The 23,175-nt window shown below is 36.9% G+C and overlaps 1 protein-coding gene across 1 annotated transcript; it reads right to left on the bottom strand.

Annotated features, from left to right (window-relative positions):
- Positions 1-21,175: 21,175 nt before the first annotated feature.
- Positions 21,176-22,822, bottom strand: LOC127136279 (uncharacterized). Its single transcript, XM_051062862.1, has 2 exons — positions 22,615-22,822; positions 21,176-22,503 (listed from the first exon to the last, which is right to left on the bottom strand). Exons 1-2 carry the CDS (start codon positions 22,820-22,822, stop codon positions 21,176-21,178), a joined length of 1,536 nt encoding a protein of 511 aa, XP_050918819.1.
- Between the last annotated feature and the right edge of the window lie 353 nt (positions 22,823-23,175).

The raw sequence follows: 23,175 nt of genomic DNA, 5'->3' as shown, positions 1-23,175 counted from the left end.
GAAGCGTTAGAAATATAACGCGTAATACTATCTCATAGTGATTCCTTAAGAGGCTGAATGTTCACTTAATTATGTGAATATAATATTTTACTTAAGGTGCAATGTTTGTGGTTGTGTTTCTAGCTGGTGAGTTAGGTTTTATGTGTTGTGTTGTCGTGCGATTCATGTTAACTATTGTTGGCCATGTTTTGGGTGACTTAAATTAATTAATTGTGTGATTATATTAGGTTGTTGAGTGTTAATAATTTATTTATAAAAATTATTTAATTTTTAGAATTAAATCTATAATGCTATTTGGTGTTGTTATGTGATTAACGAAAGATGATGTATTGTATGCATAAGTTTGGTTATATATGGAGTATGAATATTTGAGTTGTGTAATGCTTGTATGTAAATATGAATAATTATTATTGTGGTGGTGGTAGTTCAAAGGGGGGGACTACGTTGTTGTATTCTATTTATGTTTTGATGTTGTGTATGGAACATTGTATGATTAATTGTTGTGATCATTATATTTGCATAATGAGTTGATTAAATTGATGTATTGTTTGAAATATAATTTTGTTGAGATGAATTATTAGAATACTTGTGTTGCATTGTTGATTGATAATGTGCATTTTGTGATTTTGGTGTGATGTAATCCAGAGAGGGTATTATTTGAGTTGTCAATTCATTTATGTTAGGATCAGAAGAGGGGTCTTAACTCATTGATTTGATGATATGATCATGCATCATAAGAGTTGTTTAAGAGGCATGTCTACTTGTCCACAAGAGGGGACTAGTGGCTTGTCCCAAGATCAGAAGAGGGGGCTCGTGGGTTCAAAAGACGGGACTCGATTCTAGAGAGAATTGAATATTGAGTTGATACCACATGCATATGCATAGAGTTGCATATATGAGTTATATTGCATAACGAGTCATATGTGCATTTGTTGAGATAAATTTGTTGAGTTGTGATTGATTTGGCGAGTTGGGTGTGGGAATGTAATTGATATACTATGATTGAGATTGCGTAGAATATGATATGTGTTTAATATCCTACCTTGTAGTATATGCATGTTATTAATGATTATGATTTCTCACCCCTTCTGTTTGAATTTTTCCTTTACATGGGCATTATGTAGATACTCAAGAGTAGAGACGTTGTTGTGAGTGGAAGTTATCTCCTGGAGCTATTTCCTTTAGTTTAGTTGTTTTAGTTTTGGTTAGGATCTGATATGTAACATTGGGGAGCGATTTTCTTTGTTTTATGTTGAGATTTTCCGAGAGACAATGTATGCTCTCGTCTGTTTATGTTTTGGTGTGATGAGAATTTGGAGAAGACTTACAAGCTGATACTTCTAATTATAATATGAAGTTTTATTATGGGAATTAAATTGGTGTGTGTGTGTGTGTGTGTGTGTGTGTGTGTTATTCATAATTCCGTTGCCATGATATCAAATGAGTTGGTGTCACCTTGGATTTTCGACATAGATATTAATGGTAAGTAACACAAGGGCATGCCATAGTGAGGTTTGAAGTCAAACATGGTCAATTGAGACCATAGGTTGATTTGATGACTTTGACCTATCGAAAGATGATTTGGAAAATTCTAGTCAAATCATGTAGTCAAAGATCAAGGAGTATTTGTGGAGTCTGAACTTAGTGAAATTTCCAACAATAAGGTTGCTTAGTTTGATTAGTCCAATGAGTCAGAATTGGATAGGATCAGGTGGTTATTTAAAGACACGTGGAAGTTTGTCGAAGACAATTGTTGCATGGAAGAAAAAATGTGGCATGATGTGTTTAGTCATCCGTTGTAGGCAGATATTTTAGACTAGTATATAAGTAGGCACTTGTTTATGTTGTAAGGGTCCACAATTGTACTCAAATTTCCACAAACTCGAAGTATTTGTGATTGAGAAACGAGTGAAGAAATGTACGTATCTGTTCCAAATTTATAAATTTCAAGCATTTTACATTAAAGTCATTCCTGCATTTTAAGTTACTTTCAGTCACTTTACTTTCAAAGTCTACATTTCAATTTCAGTCATTTTTCATTCAAATCCTTTATATTTCGATTTTACTCTTCAAATTATCATCCTTCAAACCTTGCACTTCGATTTTGATAGCAATATGGAGTTCAAAGGTCATGATTCACACAAATATGTTTTGGGATACTTTCGAGTTTGATCCCTTAAGTATTAATATAAACTTGTTTTGTTTACCAAATTTACCACTAAACAAATTGGAACACCCGGTGGGACCTTTTTGTGTGAATTTCTACTTTTCATTTCGAAAAATATCATTTTTGAGTTCTTCATTTTATTTACTTCTCATTTTGTGAGTGTGAATGAGATTGAGGAATGGTAAGATAACTAAGAAAGAAGTTAGGAAACCTACGAGGAAATACGTCAGAAGAATGGTTATTCCAAGAAACAATAATGGAGAACAACCTTCTAATATCATTGGGGCAGGAAAGGTCACTACAACGTCGACTGAACTAATCCATTTGATTGCTAGCACTACGGTCATACCGTCAACGACAGTTGCACTATCAACTATATAAGAAGGGACGATTTTCTCCCCTTCAATATCCTAGTGTCACCCAGTGAATCCTAGACCAATTATGGTGTCATAATTTAGGCCTTTTGCCATAGGTTTTGCGATGCACATGTCGGGGGTGAACAACCTTATGGAATGCAAACACCAGTGATGGAAAGCATACATACTAACCCTTCAATGATTTTTGATAATGTTGCAAATACATATTCATCAACATTGGTGTCTGGGTCGGCTATAGGTAACCACAGTCGAACCATACCACCCCAGATGAGAATGAGATTTGGTTCCCAGGAAGTATCGACGTTTATGTGATGGCAATGAGACAATAAATGAATGAGAGTAACCATGATATAGTTAATATTCTTACCCAACAAATGTGTATTATATTTAACCCATTGATTCAAAATATGAATCAGAGTTACCAACAGTTGGCACCTCAAATTAATCGAATTGCTGATTTTTTTGGCGCTCCACCATCACAAGTTCGACCCGTTATACAATCCTAAGTCGTTAGGAAAGTTCGAAATGAAAGGCTAGTCTTGGAGGGAAAATGGTAAATCAGGGGCAACAATTTGTGCCCCAGGTAGTCAAACAAGAGATTTCTAGGGAAGTTGAGCGTCCACCTGTCATAATGGTTAATCAAAACCATAACGCTGATCAAGTCGTTCATCAAGTTCGACAAGGAAATTTGTTGAGAGAAAATTACCTTGCAACCATTATCGAACGGATAATGGCTCAAAATGGTGTTGTACATCGGCCTACAAAGGACAAATTATATGACTCCTCTATTAGAATATATGTTGCAAACTGAACTGCCAAGGGGATGAAAAGTCCTTAAGTTCACCAAATTTGTTGGCGATAAAAATGAGTCTACCGTCGAGCATATTGCCCGATATTTGACCGAAGCGGGAGACATAGTGAATAATGAGAGCTTAAGGATGAGATACTTTTCTAGTTCTCTTACAAAAAAGCCTTTACATGGTTTACAACCCTCCTTACCCATTCCATCAATGATTGGACTCGATTCGAAAGGTTGTTCCATGAGCAGTTTTACATGGGGCAATCCAAGATTAGTCTGAAAGAATTATCGAGTGTGAAGCGAAAGTTCACTAAATCAACCAAAAACTACTTAAATTGATTTCGGTTATTGAAGACACGATGTTTTACTTAAGTGCCTGAGCACGAGCTCGTTGAAATGGTCTATTGGGGATTAGTTTATTCTATTAAGAAGAAATTAGATACACAATATCTGAGAGATATGGCTCAGTTGGCCGACAGAGTTTGGCAGGTCAAAAGACTGAAGGCTGAGAAAGCCAAAGTGAACAAGGGTAAGAAGGAACGTGTGTCCTTCATCGATATGGAAGATAATGACTTTATGTCAGGTGTTGAATCTAACCATGTCAAGGAAATTGAGGTCGGTGTGGATGAATTAAAGTCGGGTCCCCCATATGTTTGTAAGTTGCTTAGGCCTGCAAACGGGAGGAACCCTTATGAACTTGAAAAAATGATAAATTCCCTAAGAAAACTTATACCTTTGATGTGACCAAATGTGATGATATTTTTGACTTGGTTGTCGCAGATGGTCAAGTACTTGTGCCACCAGGCGCGAATGTACCACCATTATAACAAAGAAAGAAACAAGGGTTATGTAAATATCATAATTTTCTCGGTCATAAGACCTCAGCGTGCTTTCTTTTCAGGTATCTTGTTCAGAATGCATTGAACGAAGGAAAGCTGAAATTTGCCAAAGGTAGAGCTCAAATGAAGATCGACAATGACCCGCCGCAATTCGGAGAAGCCAGTTATGTGGAACCAGTGGCAATCAACATGGTCGAAATTATTGAGGATTTTTACCTGGAAGAGTTCGAGGATAGTGAAAACCAGATTGAGGTTGTTTACCCTAAGGCTGGAGAGGGTGATCAATGCATTTTGATGCATATTATTCTATAATTGTACTTAGGCATTTCTCTAGTTTATTTTGTTTATTTTACTATTTTATTATGGTTTTAGATTTAAGTTCATGTTTGCCTTTAATCTATTTTCGTTTGCTATTTTCAGTTTTAGCGGTTATTTGATACATGTTCACTGTTTAGATCATAACTTGAGATACGGGATACCGTTTTGCGAGTTCTGACATGCGTTGGAAAGCTAAGAGAAAGAGATGAAACTTTTGTGTTCCAGTCAAAAGATGATTCAGAGTGCAGGAGTCTCACATAATTCGTTGAAGTTTCGTACTTTAGGAAATAATTTCTTTTGGGCCACTTTTTGGGTCGGATTTAGGTTTTTCGACCCAGTTTGAATTATAAGTGAAATCCTTATTTTATTTAAAAGGAGAAGCCACGGTACTGTATCACATTACACCTTATTCACGATAACTTTTTACTTTGTGTGATTATGAAGAGGAACTAATCTTCTAGAGTCAATCTGCTGAAACCAAATTTCCAAGGCTTTGAGGTTTTTATCCTATCAATTTAATTTTGTTCTCTTTCAATTCTATTCTATAAAAATTCATTTGCTTAATCTGTATTTTATGGAATATTTTTGATTAAATTTGTATGATTGCATTCCTAAGTGTTAATCGTCGTTTTCGTCGCTTTTTCATTAAATCGTGTTTGCTTAATTCACAATTGTATTAATCTGTTTGTTTAATTCGGAATATAGGAATATTAACCTATCATATATATATATATATATATATATATATATTCGATTCAATTTAGATTGACAAGTGCAATATATATATATATATATATATATATATATATATATATATATATATATATATATATATATATATATATATATATATATATATATTGCACTTGTCAATCTAAATTGAATCGAATATATATATATATATATATATATATATATATATATATATATATATATATATATATTGCGCTTGTCAATCTAAATTGAATCGAATATATATATATATATATATATATATATATATATATATATATATATATATTCGATTCAATTTAGATTGACAAGCGCAATATATATATATATATATATATATATATATATATATATATATATATATATATATATATATATATATATATATATATATATATATTGCGCTTGTCAATCTAAATTGAATCGAATATATATATATATATATATATATATATATATATAATATATATATATATATATATATATATATATATATATATATATAGCGCTTGTCAATCTAAATTGAATCAAATAGAGATCGAAGCCGCTTAGGAAATTGGTAGGTAAAAACCAGTGATTAGTCGGAAACCGAAAATAATAGATTGATTTATTTTAGAATCGCTTATTTTAATCACTTATTTACTTTGTTTTCTAAATCAATCCCTAAAACATAAATCCCCTCTAAATCGATTTCATTAGGTTAACAATAATACAAGAATCCTTGCGATACGATACTCGAGTTGTCGCTTCCTCTAAACTACAATTTTCTAATTACTCGTTTTGACTCGTGCGCGACAACGGATCAGAGGGGTTGCTGGTATTTCTCTACAGATGAAAAAATGAAGATTCAGAAGTGATGTTATGCCCTAGATGCAACACTGTGTTCAGCAAAAAGGCTGCAAAGAAGGTCGAAAGCGCCCAGCAGGCAAGGAAGAAGGAAATCTGGAGGAAGAGAATAGGCCTCAATTTTATTTTGACAAGAGGGGTTCCCTCAGAAGAAGGAGCAGTTCGCTACCTACCAAAAGGATAAGCATGGTAATTATGTGCCAACATTCAATGCTCCTCAGGGGAGGTGGATGAAACCTACTGGCAAAGAATAGTCTGGGAATCAGAAGTGGAGGAATTTTGAAATGGGTCGAGGTTCATCAATGACCTATCGAGAGAATTTTTAGATGTCAGAGAGGCGGTAATATGGTCCCAATAACTATAAAGGGAAGAACCTGATGTCAAGAACTCAATGGATGAGATTTCAGAGAAAGAATAAAGTCGAGAGAGAAGTTGCAGAATCAAGTAATAATAAGCCACACCAAAGCCAAGTGAAAGACCCGGTGAAGAAACCAGTGGGGAGACCAATTTTTCCCTAAGACAAGCCATTCGAAGGGAAAGGCGAAGGAAGAGGTACTATCGAAGAAGGACGAATTAGTGGCTGACAATTTAGACTTCAGGTCAGAGAATGATTTTGATATGTTGTTCAACATGGTGTCTGTACTCCCTAGGGAGTGTGGTTATGTCATTGAAGTTACTGAACCTGAAGATCATGAGGAAGAATAGATAATGAAGCACAAACTAATGTGTTATTTTGTGATGGACAACGGTTATATCGAATAGTAGGATCCATTTTTTGAAAGGCCCTATGAGGGAATGAAAAGTCATTTAAAACCAATTATTATAAGGGAAAAAGTATAATGGTGAACAAAATTCTGGTAGATGGAGGGGCAACTATTAATTTAATACCCCATTTCTTGTTGGAAAAAATAGGGAAGTTTGACACAGACTTGAGGCCCCATAACATGGTGCTCTCAAATTATGAGGGTAAGACAGGACAGACTATGGGGGTTATTCAAGTTGATGTAACAGTGGGATCTATAACTCGAACCACGGTTTTCATGGTTATAGCATCGAAGGCTAGTTACAATTTCCTCCTGGGTCGAGAATGGATACATGGAATGGGAGTAGTTCCTTTATCACTTCATCAAGTGATATCAGTCTAGCGAAATGATGGGGTAGTTGTGAATGTCAAAGAAAATCAAGAATACTACATGGCAGAGGTGAACCATGTAGATAAAAGATATTTTGATAAGAATCTAACCAACACAGTGCCTTGCACACCAGCGGGGTTTACTTACATGCCTTCAGGGGATGAATTATATTCTCTTAAACTCCACCCGACCCATGGATTCATGTGGGACAGAGAAATCATGGGTGAGAGGACTTATGACACAATCCGGCCTACTGGACGGGGCGATGAATTTGATGAGATGTCTGAATTCGAAGCTTTGAAGAGAATTTCAGCTTACATAGCCGAGAACAAATTAAAAATGGCCTTGGAGGCTGAAATGTCATACATGGTTGTCAAAGCTAATGAGATCGAAGTGTTCGACGTGAGTCAAAGGATAAGCATTGGACCGTTATCATTTGAAGAGTCGGATCAGCAGGCTTAGAAAATGATGGTTGAAAAGACCAGTGGCTCATCTGCATCTATGATGATGAGCCTTTAGGTTTCAAAAAGGATCCTGTAGCATCTACTACAAAGATGCAACCTTAAGATCCACTTGAAGAAATTGACTTGGGAGATGAAACTATCAAAAGTCTGACTTACATCAGTGCCAACATCGATCTCAAACTAAGGTTAGAGGTAATTAATGTACTTCATGAATTTAAAGATTACTTCGCTTGGGATGATAATGAAATGTTAGGTTTGAGCATGGAATTGGTGGAAATAAAACTGCCAATAAAGCCAGGGAAAAAGCCAGCCAAGAAGATGCCTAGGCGGTTTGCGCCAGAGGTCATGTTCAAGATAAAGGAGGAGATCGAAAGACTCCTGAAAAGCAAGTTCATGAGAACGACAAGGTATGTCGAATGGATTGTGAATATCGTTCTAGTAATTAATAAAAATGGAATGTTGAGGACATGTATCGATTTGAGATATCTGAACGCTGCAGCCCTAAAGGACGATTACCAAATGTTTATCGCCGAGATGTTGGTCGACTCAGCAACGGGTTTCGAATATCTTAGTACGCTTGATGGTTATTCTAGTTATAACCAAATTTTAATTGCAGATGAAGATGTGCCGAAGACGACATTCGATGCCCAGGAGCTTTAGGCACCTACGAATGGGTAGTGATTCCATTTGGCTTGAAGAACATTGGGGAAACTTACCAGAGGGTGATGAATTCTATCTTTCATGGTTATATCGAAATGTTTATGCAAGTGTATATTGATGATATAGTCATTAAGTCTGCATCGGGAAATGGTCATCTTGACCACCTTCGACACTCATTCGAAAGGATGAGGAAATACGAACTAAAAATGAACCCTCTTAAGTGTGCTTTTCGTGTGCAGGCTGGGGACTTCCTTAGTTTTGTTGTCCATGAGAAGGGAATTGAGATTAACCAGAATAAAACCAAAGCTATCATGGAAACTAAACCTCCTTCGACCAAGAAAGTGCTCCAATCTCTTTTGGGAAGATTAATTTTCTAAGGAGGTTCATTTCAAACCTTAATGGAAAAATTTGAGCATTCTCGTTGTTACTCTTCCTAAAGAAGGAAGAGTGCACTTGGAAGGCAGAGCATCAGAGGGTTTTCGATGAAATAAAGGAGTACTTGATGAATCCTCTGATTTTGTCCCCTCCAATTAGAAATAGGTGCATGAGGTTGTATATTTCTGTCTCGGACTTGACTATAGGAGGTATGTTAGCACAAGAGGATGATAATGGCGTCGAAAAGGGTCATATATTACCTCAGTCGAGTCTTAAACGATGCAAAAACTAGGTATAGTCTTATAGAGAATATGTTTCTTTTTTGTATTTTTCATGTATGAAATGGAAGCACTAAATAAAACTAGTCGATGTGTATGTGTCTTTTCATTTCGATGTTATTAAGCATATGTTGTCTAAACCAATTTTGCATAGTAGAATTGGGAAATGGGCTCTTGCCTTAACTGAATACTCCCTAACATATGTGATGTTAAAAGCCATGAAAGGGCATGTGGTCGCTGACTTTATCATGGATCATTCAATAGTCGAGACACCTTTAAACTACTTAGAGCCAAAACCGTAGAGGTTATACTTCGACGGTTCCAGACATGATAATGGGATTGGAATTGGAATCTTAATTATTTCTCCAAACAAGATTCCAACCAAGTTCAAATATAGAACTGACGGGTCTTGCTTGAATAACGAGGCCGAGTATGAAGCTTTGATACTCGGTCTTGAGATTTTGTTAGATATGAGGGCAAAACGAGTTGAAGTAAGAGGAGATTTTGTTAGATATGGTGGTGAAGCAAGTAATGAAGGAGTATCGATGTATTAAGGAAAATCTAATTATGTACTTCGTTATAGTTAATCGACTAATCAAGTATTTCGACTTTGTGGATATTCAGCATGTCCCTCGGCTTGAGAATCAAGAGGTGAACGAGTTGGCGCAACTTGCCTCAGGGTATAAAGTGTCAAAAGGAAAACTAGAAGATTTCTTTAAAGTTTTAGGAAGGGTAAAGTCGACAAGGTTGTCCCCATCAGATCTAGTAAAGACTAAGTTAGGATTAGCATATCCAGAAAACTTTGAAGTCTTTACTATTGAAAGTTTAATTGATACCGATTGGAGAATACCAGTATTAGAATACTTGGAGAATCCAACTGGGTCAACTGATCGAAAGGTAAAATAAAGATCTCTAAGTTACGTGATTATATGGAATGAATTATTCAAGAAAATGCCTTAAGGGGTTTTACTTAATTGCCTTGGTAAAAGTGAGGCATACTTGGTTGTGTCGAATGTTTATAGTGGGGCATGTGGTGCTCGTAAAGTTGGTCACAAGATGATATGGTTGCCTTGTCACCAGGGTGTCTTGGCATGCAATGTTGAAAGATTGTATTGATTTCACCAAGGGTTATTGTCGCATCTCGGAGAAACACGCACACGGAAAACAGAGTCGCCACCAATGTTATTTATCCAAAGAGAGGGAAAAGAAACACTGAGTAAACCTATAAAAGGATGATTCAAATGGTTTCGCAACCAAGAGATGGGTAAGGGAGTCGATTACGCAAGGGGAAGGTATTAGCACCCTTCGCGTCTGTAGTACTCTACAAGATCCACTCTTGTTTTTCTAATCAAAGGGTGTGTCAAGTCTAAAGCAAGGTTACGAAAGGAATGCATGAAAATGAATTATTAACAGAGAAAAAGAAAAGATTTTATTATTGCGCTCGCTTAGGTTTTGCATCCCAATGCCCACATATCAAAAAGAATCATAGCACTGTACTTCTTCTCAAAAACTTTGGTGTGTTGGTGTTTTTTTATGGGTAACAACCCTTATTGAAAATTTCATAAGAAAATTCAAGTGGCAAAAGGAGTTTTTTATTTGTTGAGTGTTTTTGTTGAAATAGATGCATCAGATGGTCCCTCAAAATGTGTGGGTATCTGTGCATTTCTTTCTTAATCATGAAATGGTTTAAATAATGTTAGAGAATTTTGTATTTGATTAATAAAAAGGTTTTGGTTTTAGAATGGATGCAAAATAGAAAAAGGCTAACAAAAGGGAGGTCCCAATCCTACTTGTTGTCATGCAATGTGGACCTAAAGTTAGGATCAAGGAAACTTCTACCTAATGTTGTCATACATGGATACCAAACCTAAGATCTGTTTAGTTCAATCTTGACCAAGAAAGAACTAAAGGATCCTATGGGGAGCATGCAATCAAACACTTAAACAAGGTAATGAAGGTAAGAAAATATCACTTAAATATGTAATTAGGTAAACACCTATGTAAGTAACAAACCAAGACCATAAATAACACAAAGAGAACTTAAACAAGTACCATTCATGTCATCAAGTAAAAATAAGAGAAGAAATGGTAATTAAACAATCACATCAAATGAGAAGTGAACACTTACTCACACATAGGCACTTAAACAAGATACCTAAAGCAAAACCCACCTAAACAAGCAAGAATCAAAGATGAAAGGACATGCAAATAGATGAACACCCAAGAAAGAAACAAGGTAGAAGGAAAGATGTTAATTTAACAATCACACATCAAACCATAAGGACAAAGAGTTAAGGCATACAATATATGAACATCTCCTAACCTAAGGACCATCCTACTTGAACAAGTAAGGAGGAAAAGCACACAAACAAAGATTAACCAACCAAATGAACCTGTTATCAAATAATCATTAGGTAACTTAAAATCAAAGTAGACATTTAGGCATTTCAATCAAAGCCCTAAAGGTCATGCACAAGATGTTTTGGAATTAGAGAAAGCAAACACTTAAACAAGCTCGCATGCAAGGCTACAAGTGTGGAGTGTTTATCTTAGCATGGTATAAGAAAGTGAATTGAAGTGAAGGAGATGAGAAGACATACAAGTTAGAAAATAAGGAACATAAACTTATTATCATCAATTAATCATGCATTGGGAAGGAATTTTTACAAACATGTACAAAGGTAAGGTTATAAACAAACCTAATTGGGAATTGGTCCTACACTCTAGGTACTAACAAGAAAATACAAAAGAGAAAGGACATGGAAATAGAGAAGAGATAAACATGAACAATATAGTCCCCTCAAACATGTCTCTATGGCCTATCAAAATCCCAAACAAGAATTGAATTCAAAACATAAACATTCAAGTAAACAAACAAACATTCAAATCAACAAGAAAAGTCAACAATTATTAATCAAGAAGAATGAACACAAAGCAATTTAGACAAGAGAAATCAACATGGAATTCCCACTTGAAATACCTATCATCATCACCAAAGCATCATATCAAACCACATTCAAAGAGGGAAGCAAAGGGTGGACATGGTAAATCCTAAGATGCTTCTAAATGGAAACAACCATCATCTTAGGCAAAGAGTAAAGATTGAACATGGAAATGAAGTATCAAAACCCATAAGGCAGAAACAAATGGAATATTACATCAATCACATAGATCATTCAAGCATGGAAGAGCTACGGCACAAGGTATACTTAAGGAAGGATCACAAAGTGAACAAACAAACATCATGTGGAAAACTCGATTGAATTCAAAAAAGAAGGCATGAGATGATCTATAAAAATGATTAGAGGGGCTCTACCTCATGGTATCTTAATCAAGAACAAGAGATATCATGAATTCCTAAATGGTTGCACAAGTGCATTCCTTAAACAATCAAACAAAACAAACAAAGGCTAGCCCCAAAAGACATGCATTGTATTATTCAAAAGAAAATTTTAGGAGGCTCCAAAGACAAGTGAAAAATTATCAAGACAACAAGAAATCATCAACTTAAGAGTGCCTTAACATGTGTCTAAAAGCAAGGCCAGGAAAAAGCTCAGCATGGCAATAAACATCAAGCATTACAATCCATCATTGATCATACAATCCAAGCATTAAAAGGAGATCAAACATGAACCAAATTTAATGTTTAAATCACCAAAATAAAACCTAAATATTCTACATATATGTGCCTAGGTGTGTACAAAAATTGGGGTCAAAAAACCATAGGAATCATTAAGAACAAAACCCTAATTTCAAAACCATGTCAAGAATCAAACACATTTTATGATAAAATATTAAAACAATTAGAAAAATAAAATAAAAAATATGGAAAAATAAATAACATGCTAAAATATAATCATGTATTTTTGGGGAATTTTTGGAGTATTATAAGTAATAAAATAAAATCAGAAAAGAAAAATAAAAACAAAAGAAATAAAAAGAAATCAACTAGCAAAGGGGGGATGAATAAGAAAAAATGAAATGAACTACAATCAAGTTAAACATGCGCATGGGCCCAAAAATGGGGGGTGGGAACAGCGAAGCATGCAGGCCCACGATCCATTTCACTTAAAATCAGATTTGGAGGGCGTGACATTAAAATATAACAAGAAATCATGTGGACATATATCAATCGATCACACTCATTTTAAGTTACAAAAGACAAAAACATGCGCTAGCCAATCATAAAGAAACATGCATCATCTTCAACCTCGGTCTAAAGCTCATGCACGATACAAACCCTAAATCCATGCATCTAAAACATCATCTTCAACCACTCATAACTTCCTCAACAGTTCATAAAAATGAATGAAATCAAAAGCAAAGATGCAGATCTCATGGAGTAGAACAACATCATGTCAAGAAAAACTCAAAATGGTGGATAAATCATGGAGAGAGTTGGCATGAAAGTCAAGCAAAACTCATTATTCTCATCAAGTTTCAGCAACTCATATGTATAGAACTCAAACATTCAAGCCAAAACATCATGTTGAGCCACTCACATATAACACATACAAACTACTCATGGCATGCTTAGATTAAAAATGAAGGAGATGAGATGGGAAGAAGCTTACCTAGCGGAGAAGGTCCACTTCCTCTTGTTCTTGTTTGAGCTTCAGAAATCCCTCCAACAAAGCTTTGTAATACTCAAATGGAAGAGATGAAGCAGAACAAATGGTGAGGGATGAGCTTCCCAATGAGAAAATGCTTTCAAGCTTCAAAGTTGTAGATCTGGATTCTCTCTCTTCAATATCCTCCCCTCTGAAATTAGGTCATGCATCACTTATATATGGTGTCTATGATGAGGTGTGATGCTTGCCAATGTGAAAGAACCGTTGTGGGGCATGACTGGAAGTTTGTGCAAAAATGAGAAGTGGTGTGCAAGGTTGCGTTTTGGAATATTTTGGGGTCATGCTTGCTGCATTTTGGAATGGGAAAAGGGGTGGAAAACATCAGCATGGGCTTGGCATGTGAGGGAGGATAGAACCAACATGTTTGTTTGCTTGAAACATTCCTTTTTTTTCAAATACACAGGAGCAAGAGTGTGCATGGAGAAGGGTTTTTTGGGCCATTTAGGGAAAGGAAAAGAAGGTGGTATGTGTGATGGAGTGAACCTTTATGAGCTATTTGAGGAAAAGTGTGCAAAAATTGGTTGATTGCATGATTCGTCTTGAGCACAAACATGGCCATGCAACCAACTTGACATGAATTTAACTTGGTGTGTGCTCAACCAAAATTCACATGCTTGATACCAATGGAAAGAGAGAGGGCCAAGGAACATTTATCATTTTGAAAGCAACGTGAAATGAAGCCTCTAACATTCCTTAAAGATTGGAGAAAGGAGAACAATTTTCATGTTAAGGCCAATTCGATTTGGAGTTTTGATCATATGGAACATTGGCCATGATGGCAGCTGCTCATTAACACCAAACTTGCCAAAAATAACAAGTTTCTAAAAATCCTAATTTCCAAATTAGGTAATTTTAGACAAAACTCTTGATTTTCTTGATTCTTGTGATTACACTTGGAAAAATATCAACCATTGGTCATATTTGAATTATGAGTCATAAGTTTGACCTTAAAAAGTCATGAGTTGACTTTTTGGTTGCATAGTTGACTTTTGTTCTACACAATCAAATCACCTTCTCTCTTGATCAATTGAACTTCTTTTGACTAAATTTAATGACCAATACTTCACACATGGATACTTTGAGACATATATAGGACCAAGGAAACAAGTTTTGCTCAAAAAGTCAGTCACAAACTGAATTTGACCAAAACCCTAGTTGATAGCCAAATGATAGCAGGAGGATGATCATCTCTAAGTCCGTTGCCAATCTCAATCATCTGGGAATACAATGAACATGTTGAAACTTCTTGAGGCATATGGAACCCTTGTGGCTTGAGTGACCCAAGAGATTGAGGACACCTCCTCACCATTGACTTGAATACATCTCCTTCTTCTTTCTTGCTTGAAATAAACCAATAGAACCAGATACCTTGATCTCATAACTATAGAACCAATGATATGCATGAGTATGTATGATAATGAGGCATAAGCCAATTAGGGTTCAAAAGAAGAGGGTAAGTTTTGGGGTACAACAACTGCCCCTATTCAATCTTCTTTGACCTGAAAGGTCGGAAAAAGCGACGGCTTTTAGACATTCAAGGTGAAAGGGGATTGAATACCAAAAGAACCGTGAAATTTGCACTCTGAAGAATGGTAATGCATTGGGTATTGGTTAAACTTTCTCTTTCTTCATCCATTGATGGACATGCCAGTAAACACTGGACTTTAAGAAATTCCAATAACGATTGGACTTAAATAAGGAAGGCTAAACAGACTTGACCAAGGAAACACCAGTAAATACTAGACTCAAGAGAAATGCCAATAACAATTGGACTTGATCAAGGAGGGATAAACAGACCTGACCAAGGGATGCCAGTAAAAACTGGACTTTAATAGATGCCAATAAAAATTGGACTTAACCGAGGAGGGCTAAACAGACCTGACCAAGGAACGCCAATGAACACTGGACTTTATGAGATGCCAATAACAATTGGACTTAACCAAGAAGGGCTAAACAGACCTGACCAAGGAACGCCAGTGAACATTGGACTTTACAAGATGCCAATAAAAATTAGACTTAAATAAGGAAGGCTAAACAGACCTGACCAATGAATGTTATTGAACATTGGACTTTGCGAAATGCCAATAACAATTGGACTTAACCAAGGAGGGATAAATAGACTTGATCAAGGAACGCCAGAGAATACTGGACTTTACGAGATGCCAATAACAATTGGACTTAACCGAGGATGGCTAAACAGACCTGACAAAGGAACGCCAGTGAACAATGGACTTTAAGAGATGCTAGTAACAATTGAGCTTAACCGAGGAGGGCTAAACAGACCTGACCAAGGAATGCCAGTGAACACTGGACTTTGAAGAAAGAGACCCAAGCCGGTAATGCACCATGTATCACGGTATTTTGTGAGGATTTCTCTTCTAGAGTTACATCAAATGAACATTTTCAATAAGAAGACCCTAATTGACTCATGTTTCAATGCATGTTTGAATTTTTCTATGGCGTAATGCTCCATGTAAACATGGAAATGCTACACAATTTTGTAGATGCAATTTAATGATGCATGATTAACCAGGAAATAAAGGAGATGTAAGGAACTGCTGAAGATAGTTCTAAAAATTTGGAACTTTGTGGGAAACCGTAAAAGTAAATTGCAAACTCTGATGGAGAGATTCAAATCTTTAATACAAACTCTGAATAGGGAGATTCAATGGAGATTGAACAATGCTAGGGATGACAAAATCTTGTATTGCCATGAACAAGATGACTCGTGCACATAACTCTAGCTGGGGATGAAGTGATTCTTGCATAAGAGAACTTCAAAAATATGCTTCTGCTGGAGATACAAAAAGTCTCAACAAAGAAACCATATTGGGGAATGAGAAAAATCTCAGACAAACTCGGTTGGGGAATAAGAAAGATCTCATGGCTAGGGACGAAACTCTTCTTCGGGAATAAACATTCTCCAATAAGCACATCTTTAATAACATCTGTTGGGGACAAGCCGATCAGGAATTCCACACTGGTATCTTAACAATAAAACTTGCTTTCATGATGGTATGTCGTACATCTGTGAATGAACAATAGCTCATGTACAACAAATCACACCGAAGTGTCCTAGGTATAGCATGACTACTTTGTCTACCAACCAGGCCACACAAAAATTGCAAGCAACTTCAAATGTTTCTAATCATGTTATGTAAAGCCTTTCGAATTTTCAGAAGCAATGATTATAAAAGTTAGGATGTTTTTGGAAACAAAACAATAAAGTAAAAACAAAGAACAAGATTTTGAGTGAAAAGAACTTTTTATTAATAGTTTGCATGTAAATAGGCATTTACATCGGGAAGCAATTCCTAAAAAGAGGTAATTAAAAAAACAAAAACAAAAGTGTATTACAAGAGTGGCAATGTGACTATGGAATTTCCATCAGGTTCCGATTATGCTATAACTCTTATGACTTCAACGTTCTCATCACTTTTCTTTTTGAAGAAAATGATCAGACTAATTTCTACCCTTAGGGGTTTCCAATTGTAACAACGAGATGAAATCAAAGATCCTCCACAAGACGCAGCCTTTCGCTTTTAATCCCTAACTTTTGTCTGGGTCGCCCTTTCGGGTTTTGTATCCACCGAGATACCCTTTTTTGCCTAAGTTGCCCTTTCGGGTTTTCAACTCAGCGGGTGTACTTATTTTTTTTTATCCCTAATTTTTGCCCGAACCTTTTATTCACTTTTTGTGGTTTTCCAGGATCCTCATGTTTTCCTAAGTCGTCGACTTAGCGGGTCCTTTTCATGCGAAGTATTTTTTAACTATGTCTGTGTTCATAGGGAGTGGAAAGTCTTCACCATCCATAGTTGCAAGCATCATGGCTCCGCTAGAGAAAACTTTCTTCATAACATATGGCCCTTCATAATTCGGAGTCCACTTGACCTGGGATCAGATTGAGGGAGAATAATCCTCTTCAAAATAAGGTCACCAACCTTATAACTCGGAGGACGGACTTTTTTATCAAATGCCTTCTTCACCCGTTTTTGATATAACTGCCCATGACAGATAGTTGTCATTATCTTCTCTTCGATGAGGCTCAACTGATCGAATTTGTTCTGAACCCACTCAGCCTCGTCAAGTTTCACATTTGTCATCAACCTTAAAGAAGGGAATTCAACTTCATCATGTAAAAATGCTTCCATAGCGTGCACTAATGAGAAAGGAGTTACTCGGTCGAGGTACACACTAAGGTACAGTAACCATGCAAAGAAAAAGGTAGCATCTCGTGCCAGTCCTTGTAGGTTACAACCATCTTTTGTACAATCTTCTTGATATTCTTATTGGCGACCTCAACAGCTCCATTCATCTTTCGGCGATACGGGGAGGAATTATGATGCTGAATCTTGAAATTCTAGCATAACTCTGTTATCATTTTGTTGTTGAGATTGGACCCATTATATGTAATAATATTCTCTGGAGTCCCATAACGACAAATGATATTCTTCTTGATAAAACGGGCAACCACCTGCTTAGTCACATTAGCATAGGAAACAACTACCACCCACTTGGTAAAATAATCAATGGCTACTAGGATGAAACGGTGTCCGTTCGAAGCGATGGGCTCAATACGTATGATCATGTCAATGCCCCACATTGGAAAGGGCCATGGAGAAGTCAAAACATTTAAAGGCACGGGAGGGGCATGCACTTTATCAGCATAAATTTGGCATTTGTGACACGATCTGGCATGAAGGTCACAATCAGTTTCCATGGTCATCCAGTAATAGCCAGCTCTCAGGATCTTTTTAGTCATGGAATGACCAGTGGGATGGGTTCCAAATGAACCTTCATGAATCTCTTCAATAATTCTTTCTGCTTCGTGTCTATCCACGCATCTGAGTATAACAGAATCATGATTCCTTTTATACAGCACATCCCCACTTAAGAAAAACCTGACATACAGCTTCTTCAGTGTTTTCTTATCCGGGATAGATGCATCCTCCAGGTACTCTTGTTTCTCGAGATATCTTTTGATGTCTTAAAACCAAGGCTTATCATCTTGCAAATAATCATTAGCATGGCAGAATGCTGACTCATCTAATCTCATAATTCTGATGGAGGGGGCATCATTCACCCATTTAACCTTGAACATGGATGCCAGAGTAGCCAGTGCATCTGCTAAGTGATTCTCTTCCCTCAGGATATGGTCGAACGTGATCTCTTCAAAATATGGAATCTCAGTATAAAATCAGATTTGGGTGTCTTGTCTCCCATTCTCCTTTGATTTGGCTGATAATCAGAGCTGAGTCCCCATATATATTTAGGTATTTGATTCTCAAGTCAATAGTTGCTTCAATCCCATAGATGCGAGCTTCATATTTGGCCATGTTATTTATGCAATCAAAATAGATTCTGGCAGTGAAAGGAATATGAAAACTCGTGGGAGAAGTAATGACAGCTCCCACACTGTTTCCCAAAGCATTTGAAGCACCGTCAAACACGAGCGTCCACCGTGATCCTGGTTTTAGGCCTTCATCTGGGTCTGGTCTATTGTAATATTCTTTGAGAAACAATACATCTTCATCAGGAAATCCAAACTTCATCGGCTGATAATCCTCTATAGGTTGATGAGCCAAGTAATCAACGATTATACTATTCTTAATGACTTTTTGAGTCGTATACTGAATATAATACTCGGTTAAAATCATTTACCAACGAGCAACCTTTCCCGTGAGAGCAGGCTTCTCAAAAATATACTTGGTCGGATCCATCTTTGAGATCAACAAGGTAATATGGTCAACATATATTGTCTCATCCGGCGAGCAGCCCATGCCAGATCGTAAGTTTTCTCGAGCAATGAATATTTGATTTCACAGTTGGTAAACTTTTTGCTTAGGTAGTATATTGCATGCTCTTTTCGGCTAGACTCGTCATGTTGACCTAATACATACCCCATCGACTCATCGAGGACTATAAGGTACATGATCAGTGTTCTTCCCTCCACCGGGGGCATGAGGATTGGAGGTTCTTGCAAGTATTCTTTTATTCACTCGAACGCTTGTTGACAATTTTCATTCCAACTGACAGTCTGATCTTTTCTCAATAATTTGAACATTGGTTCGCAAGTGGCTATTATATTAGAAATGAACCTTGCAATGCAGTTCAATCTCCCTAAGAAACCGCGCACTTCTTTCTCTGTTTTTGGTTCAGGTATCTCTTGGATTGATTTTATCTTTGCAAGATCAACCTCAATTCCTCTTTCGCTTATCAGAAATCCAAGTAATTTACCAGATCTTACCCCAAAAGTACATTTGTTGTGATTCAACCTAAATCTGAATTTCCTTAGTCTTTCAAACAATTTTCACAAGTTGACAAGGTGTTCTTCCTCTGTATGGGACTTCGCAATCAAATCGTCTACATAGAACTCAATCTCTTTATGGATCTTGTCATGAAAGAGAGTTACCATAGTGTGTTGGTAGGTTACCCCAGCATTCTTCAAACCAAAAGGTGTTACCTTGTAACAAAAGGTTCCATAAGGCGTGATAAATGTAGTCTTCTCCATATCTTTTGGAGCCATTTTGATCTGATTGTAACCAAAGAACCGATCCATGAAAGAAAATACCAAGAATTGAGCAGTGTTATCTACCAATACATCAATATGAGGAAATGGGAAATCATCTTTGGGACTTGCTCTGTTCAAACCCAGATAGTCAACACACATCCTTACCTTTCCATCTTTCTTAGGCACAAGAACGATATTAGCTACCCACGGAGGATAAGAAGTAACAACCAGAAAACCCGCGCCAAACTGCTTTTGAACCTCATCTTTGATCTTCTTGGACATATTTGGGTGCGTCCTTCAAAGCTTCTACTTGACAGGGGGACACTCTTCTTTCATAGGTAGCTTATGCACCACAATATTTGTATCGAGCCCAGGCATGTCTTGGTAAGACCAAGCGAAGATATCAACAAACTCTCACAATATTTCTATCAACCTTGTCTTCACACTTTCCTCTAAAGCAACCTCTATCCTGACCTCTTTCACTTTGTCCTCGGTTCCGAGATTCACAACCTCGACCGACTCTTGATACGGTTGGATGACCTTTTCTTCTTGCCTCAATAACCTTGCTAACTCTTCAGGGAGTTCACAATCTTCCTCACTTTCTTCTTCGGCTTGGTAGATTGGATTGTCAAAGTCATAATGAGTGATAGCAGAATCATTATTAATAGAATTTAGGGTGGATATGGATTTGCATTAATGATGTTTTTATGTTCTTTAGGAAGTGTGTGATGAAAAGAAACATTGCCATTTTTAAAAGGAAAAAAAAACTAAATAAAAAGAAAGACAGAGAGCAAAATATTTGAATGCAAAAACGTCCTTTATTTAATGATAAAGATTGCAAATAAAAATATGATTCACTACGCCTTGGGCAGAGCGTAGGAATTATTGCATGATAAAGAAAACAAAACATAAATTTACTCCTGATTGAGTTGAGTTGGGTGATATCCTTAGAAGACCAATTATCGAGCTCCTCTCCTAGAACACTTGGATGAATCCAGTTGTCAATATCATAATCACTGTCGATGTCATCACCAACATCATTAGCTTAACCATTGACAAAACCAGCACTGGAAAACCTCACCAGAGTGGAAGCATTTGGAGCTCTGGGAGATGAACTTTGACTGGCGGGGCTGAAACCGAGACCGAACTTGTCAAATTTGGGAGGAATATCTAACACATGATCCCAACCTTCGGGGTGACCAGCTTCAACAACCGCTCTGGCATCCTTTATAGACAACATGGGAGTTGCAGGCTTCTTCTCCTCAGAATGAGGAGCCTTGATTACTTGAACAACCTCAAAAGCCTGGAAAGGAGTCTCGTGAAACTCCCATTCATCCTCTAGATAACGGAAAGAGGCCAAATGACTAACCATATACTCTTCTTCTCCACAAACAGTAATCACCTTACCACCCATTGGGAACTTCATCTTCTGATGTAGATTAGATGTTACAGACCATGCCCTATGAATCCAGGGTCGACCAAGCAAACAACAATAAGCAGGTTGTATATCCATGACAAAGAAAGTTGTACTAAACACTTGAGGTCCAATTTTGATAGGTAGATCCACTTCACCAAACACTGCTCTTCGGGATCCATCAAAAGCCCTGACTATCAAGTCACTCGGGCGTAATTTAACACCCGCATAATCTATCTTCATCAAAGCCGACTTGGGTAACACATCCAAAGATGATCCAATGTCCACCAGCACACGAGACAAAGTAGTACCTTTACATTCCATATAAATATGTAGAGCTTTGTTATGGTTTCGCCCTTCAGGCGGAAGATCAAAATCTGTGAAACCCAAACCATTATCTGCAAATATGCTAGCCACGACCTCTTCTAACTGATTGACTGTAATATCTTGAGGAACAAATGAAGAACTCAACAACTTCACGAGAGCATTCCTATGAGTCTTAGAACATAACAACAAAGATAAAATCGAAATCTTGGACGGCGTCTGACTCAACTGATCCACCACTTTGTAATCACTTTTCCTGATTATCCTTAACAACTCTTCAACATCCGGGGAGGAGGAAGCACTAGGCATTATATTTTGTTGAGGAACATTAATCTGCACAGTTTCTTGGTTATCTGCCACCACTTGTTTACCCTTAGCTTTTTCCAAGGAATCAACACTATCTTGAGCATTTGGTGAAGGGAATACCCTACCACTTCTTGTAATCCTTCCTGTACCTGCCAGATTATCAACACTCAAATTGTTGTCCATGCACGACTTCTCTTCAAAATACTTCTCCTCTTGCTTCACTCCATGATAGTAAACATCGAAATCATAATGCCATGGCACAACCTTCTCACTGGAGTATGGAATAGGACCAGGTAAAGTAATAGTCAAGGGAGTCGGTCTAACTCGAGCTGGAATATTAATCGGAGTATACGGGATAGAAATCACTACAACATCTGTTTATTCAACCTTTTTATCCTTCTCAATTCTGTCAAACTGTAAAGACCCTTTAGTAATCAAACTTTGAATTCCCGCTTTCAAATCATCGCAACCTTCTAGTTGACTCTTGCATTTGCAACATTCGATGACATAGCCAGGATAAACATCATTCTTGATCAAATACTCTTTAACGAATGGTAACAGAGTAGTCACCAAATTCACATCCATTATTAAATTCAACTTTTCATCGTCTTCAACAACATTAATAGCTAGTCCATTATGAGCAGGCATCGGATTATGGATAACATTGGGTCCATTATCTGGAGTGAACTGGATAGATTTTTAATCCAACAAATTCTGCATTGCATACTTCAACGCCGAGAAATTCTCCATATCGTGACCCACACCATCAGAATGAAATTCGCATCGGGCATTAGGATTGTAATTTGCAGGAAGCCTCTCAGGAGGAGCTGGCATATTTCTCAGATTAACCAACTTGAGTTGGAGTAGATGTTGGAGAACTTGAGAATAAGACATAGGAATTGGATAAAACACCTTCTCAGGTCTTGGTTCTCTCTGTTCATTATAGTTACAACGAGGAGTATTCTGTTGTTGTTGATACTAGGGTTGTTGTTGCGGTTGAG

This window comes from Lathyrus oleraceus, chromosome 4 (assembly GCF_024323335.1).
Source record: "Lathyrus oleraceus cultivar Zhongwan6 chromosome 4, CAAS_Psat_ZW6_1.0, whole genome shotgun sequence".
Taxonomy (NCBI): domain Eukaryota; kingdom Viridiplantae; phylum Streptophyta; class Magnoliopsida; order Fabales; family Fabaceae; genus Lathyrus; species Lathyrus oleraceus.
Note: the sequence above shows the minus strand (reverse complement) of the source record. Positions and strands in the feature narration are given on the sequence as shown.

Coding starts and splice junctions, on each gene's coding strand:
- LOC127136279 (XM_051062862.1), bottom strand. CDS start 22,822: ATGCCTGCTCATAATGGACTAGCTATTAATGTTGTTGAAGACGATGAA. Junction 22,504..22,614: donor TTTGAAAGCGGGAATTCAAA/GTTTGATTACTA, acceptor TTAATATTCCAG/CTCGAGTTAGACCGACTCCC.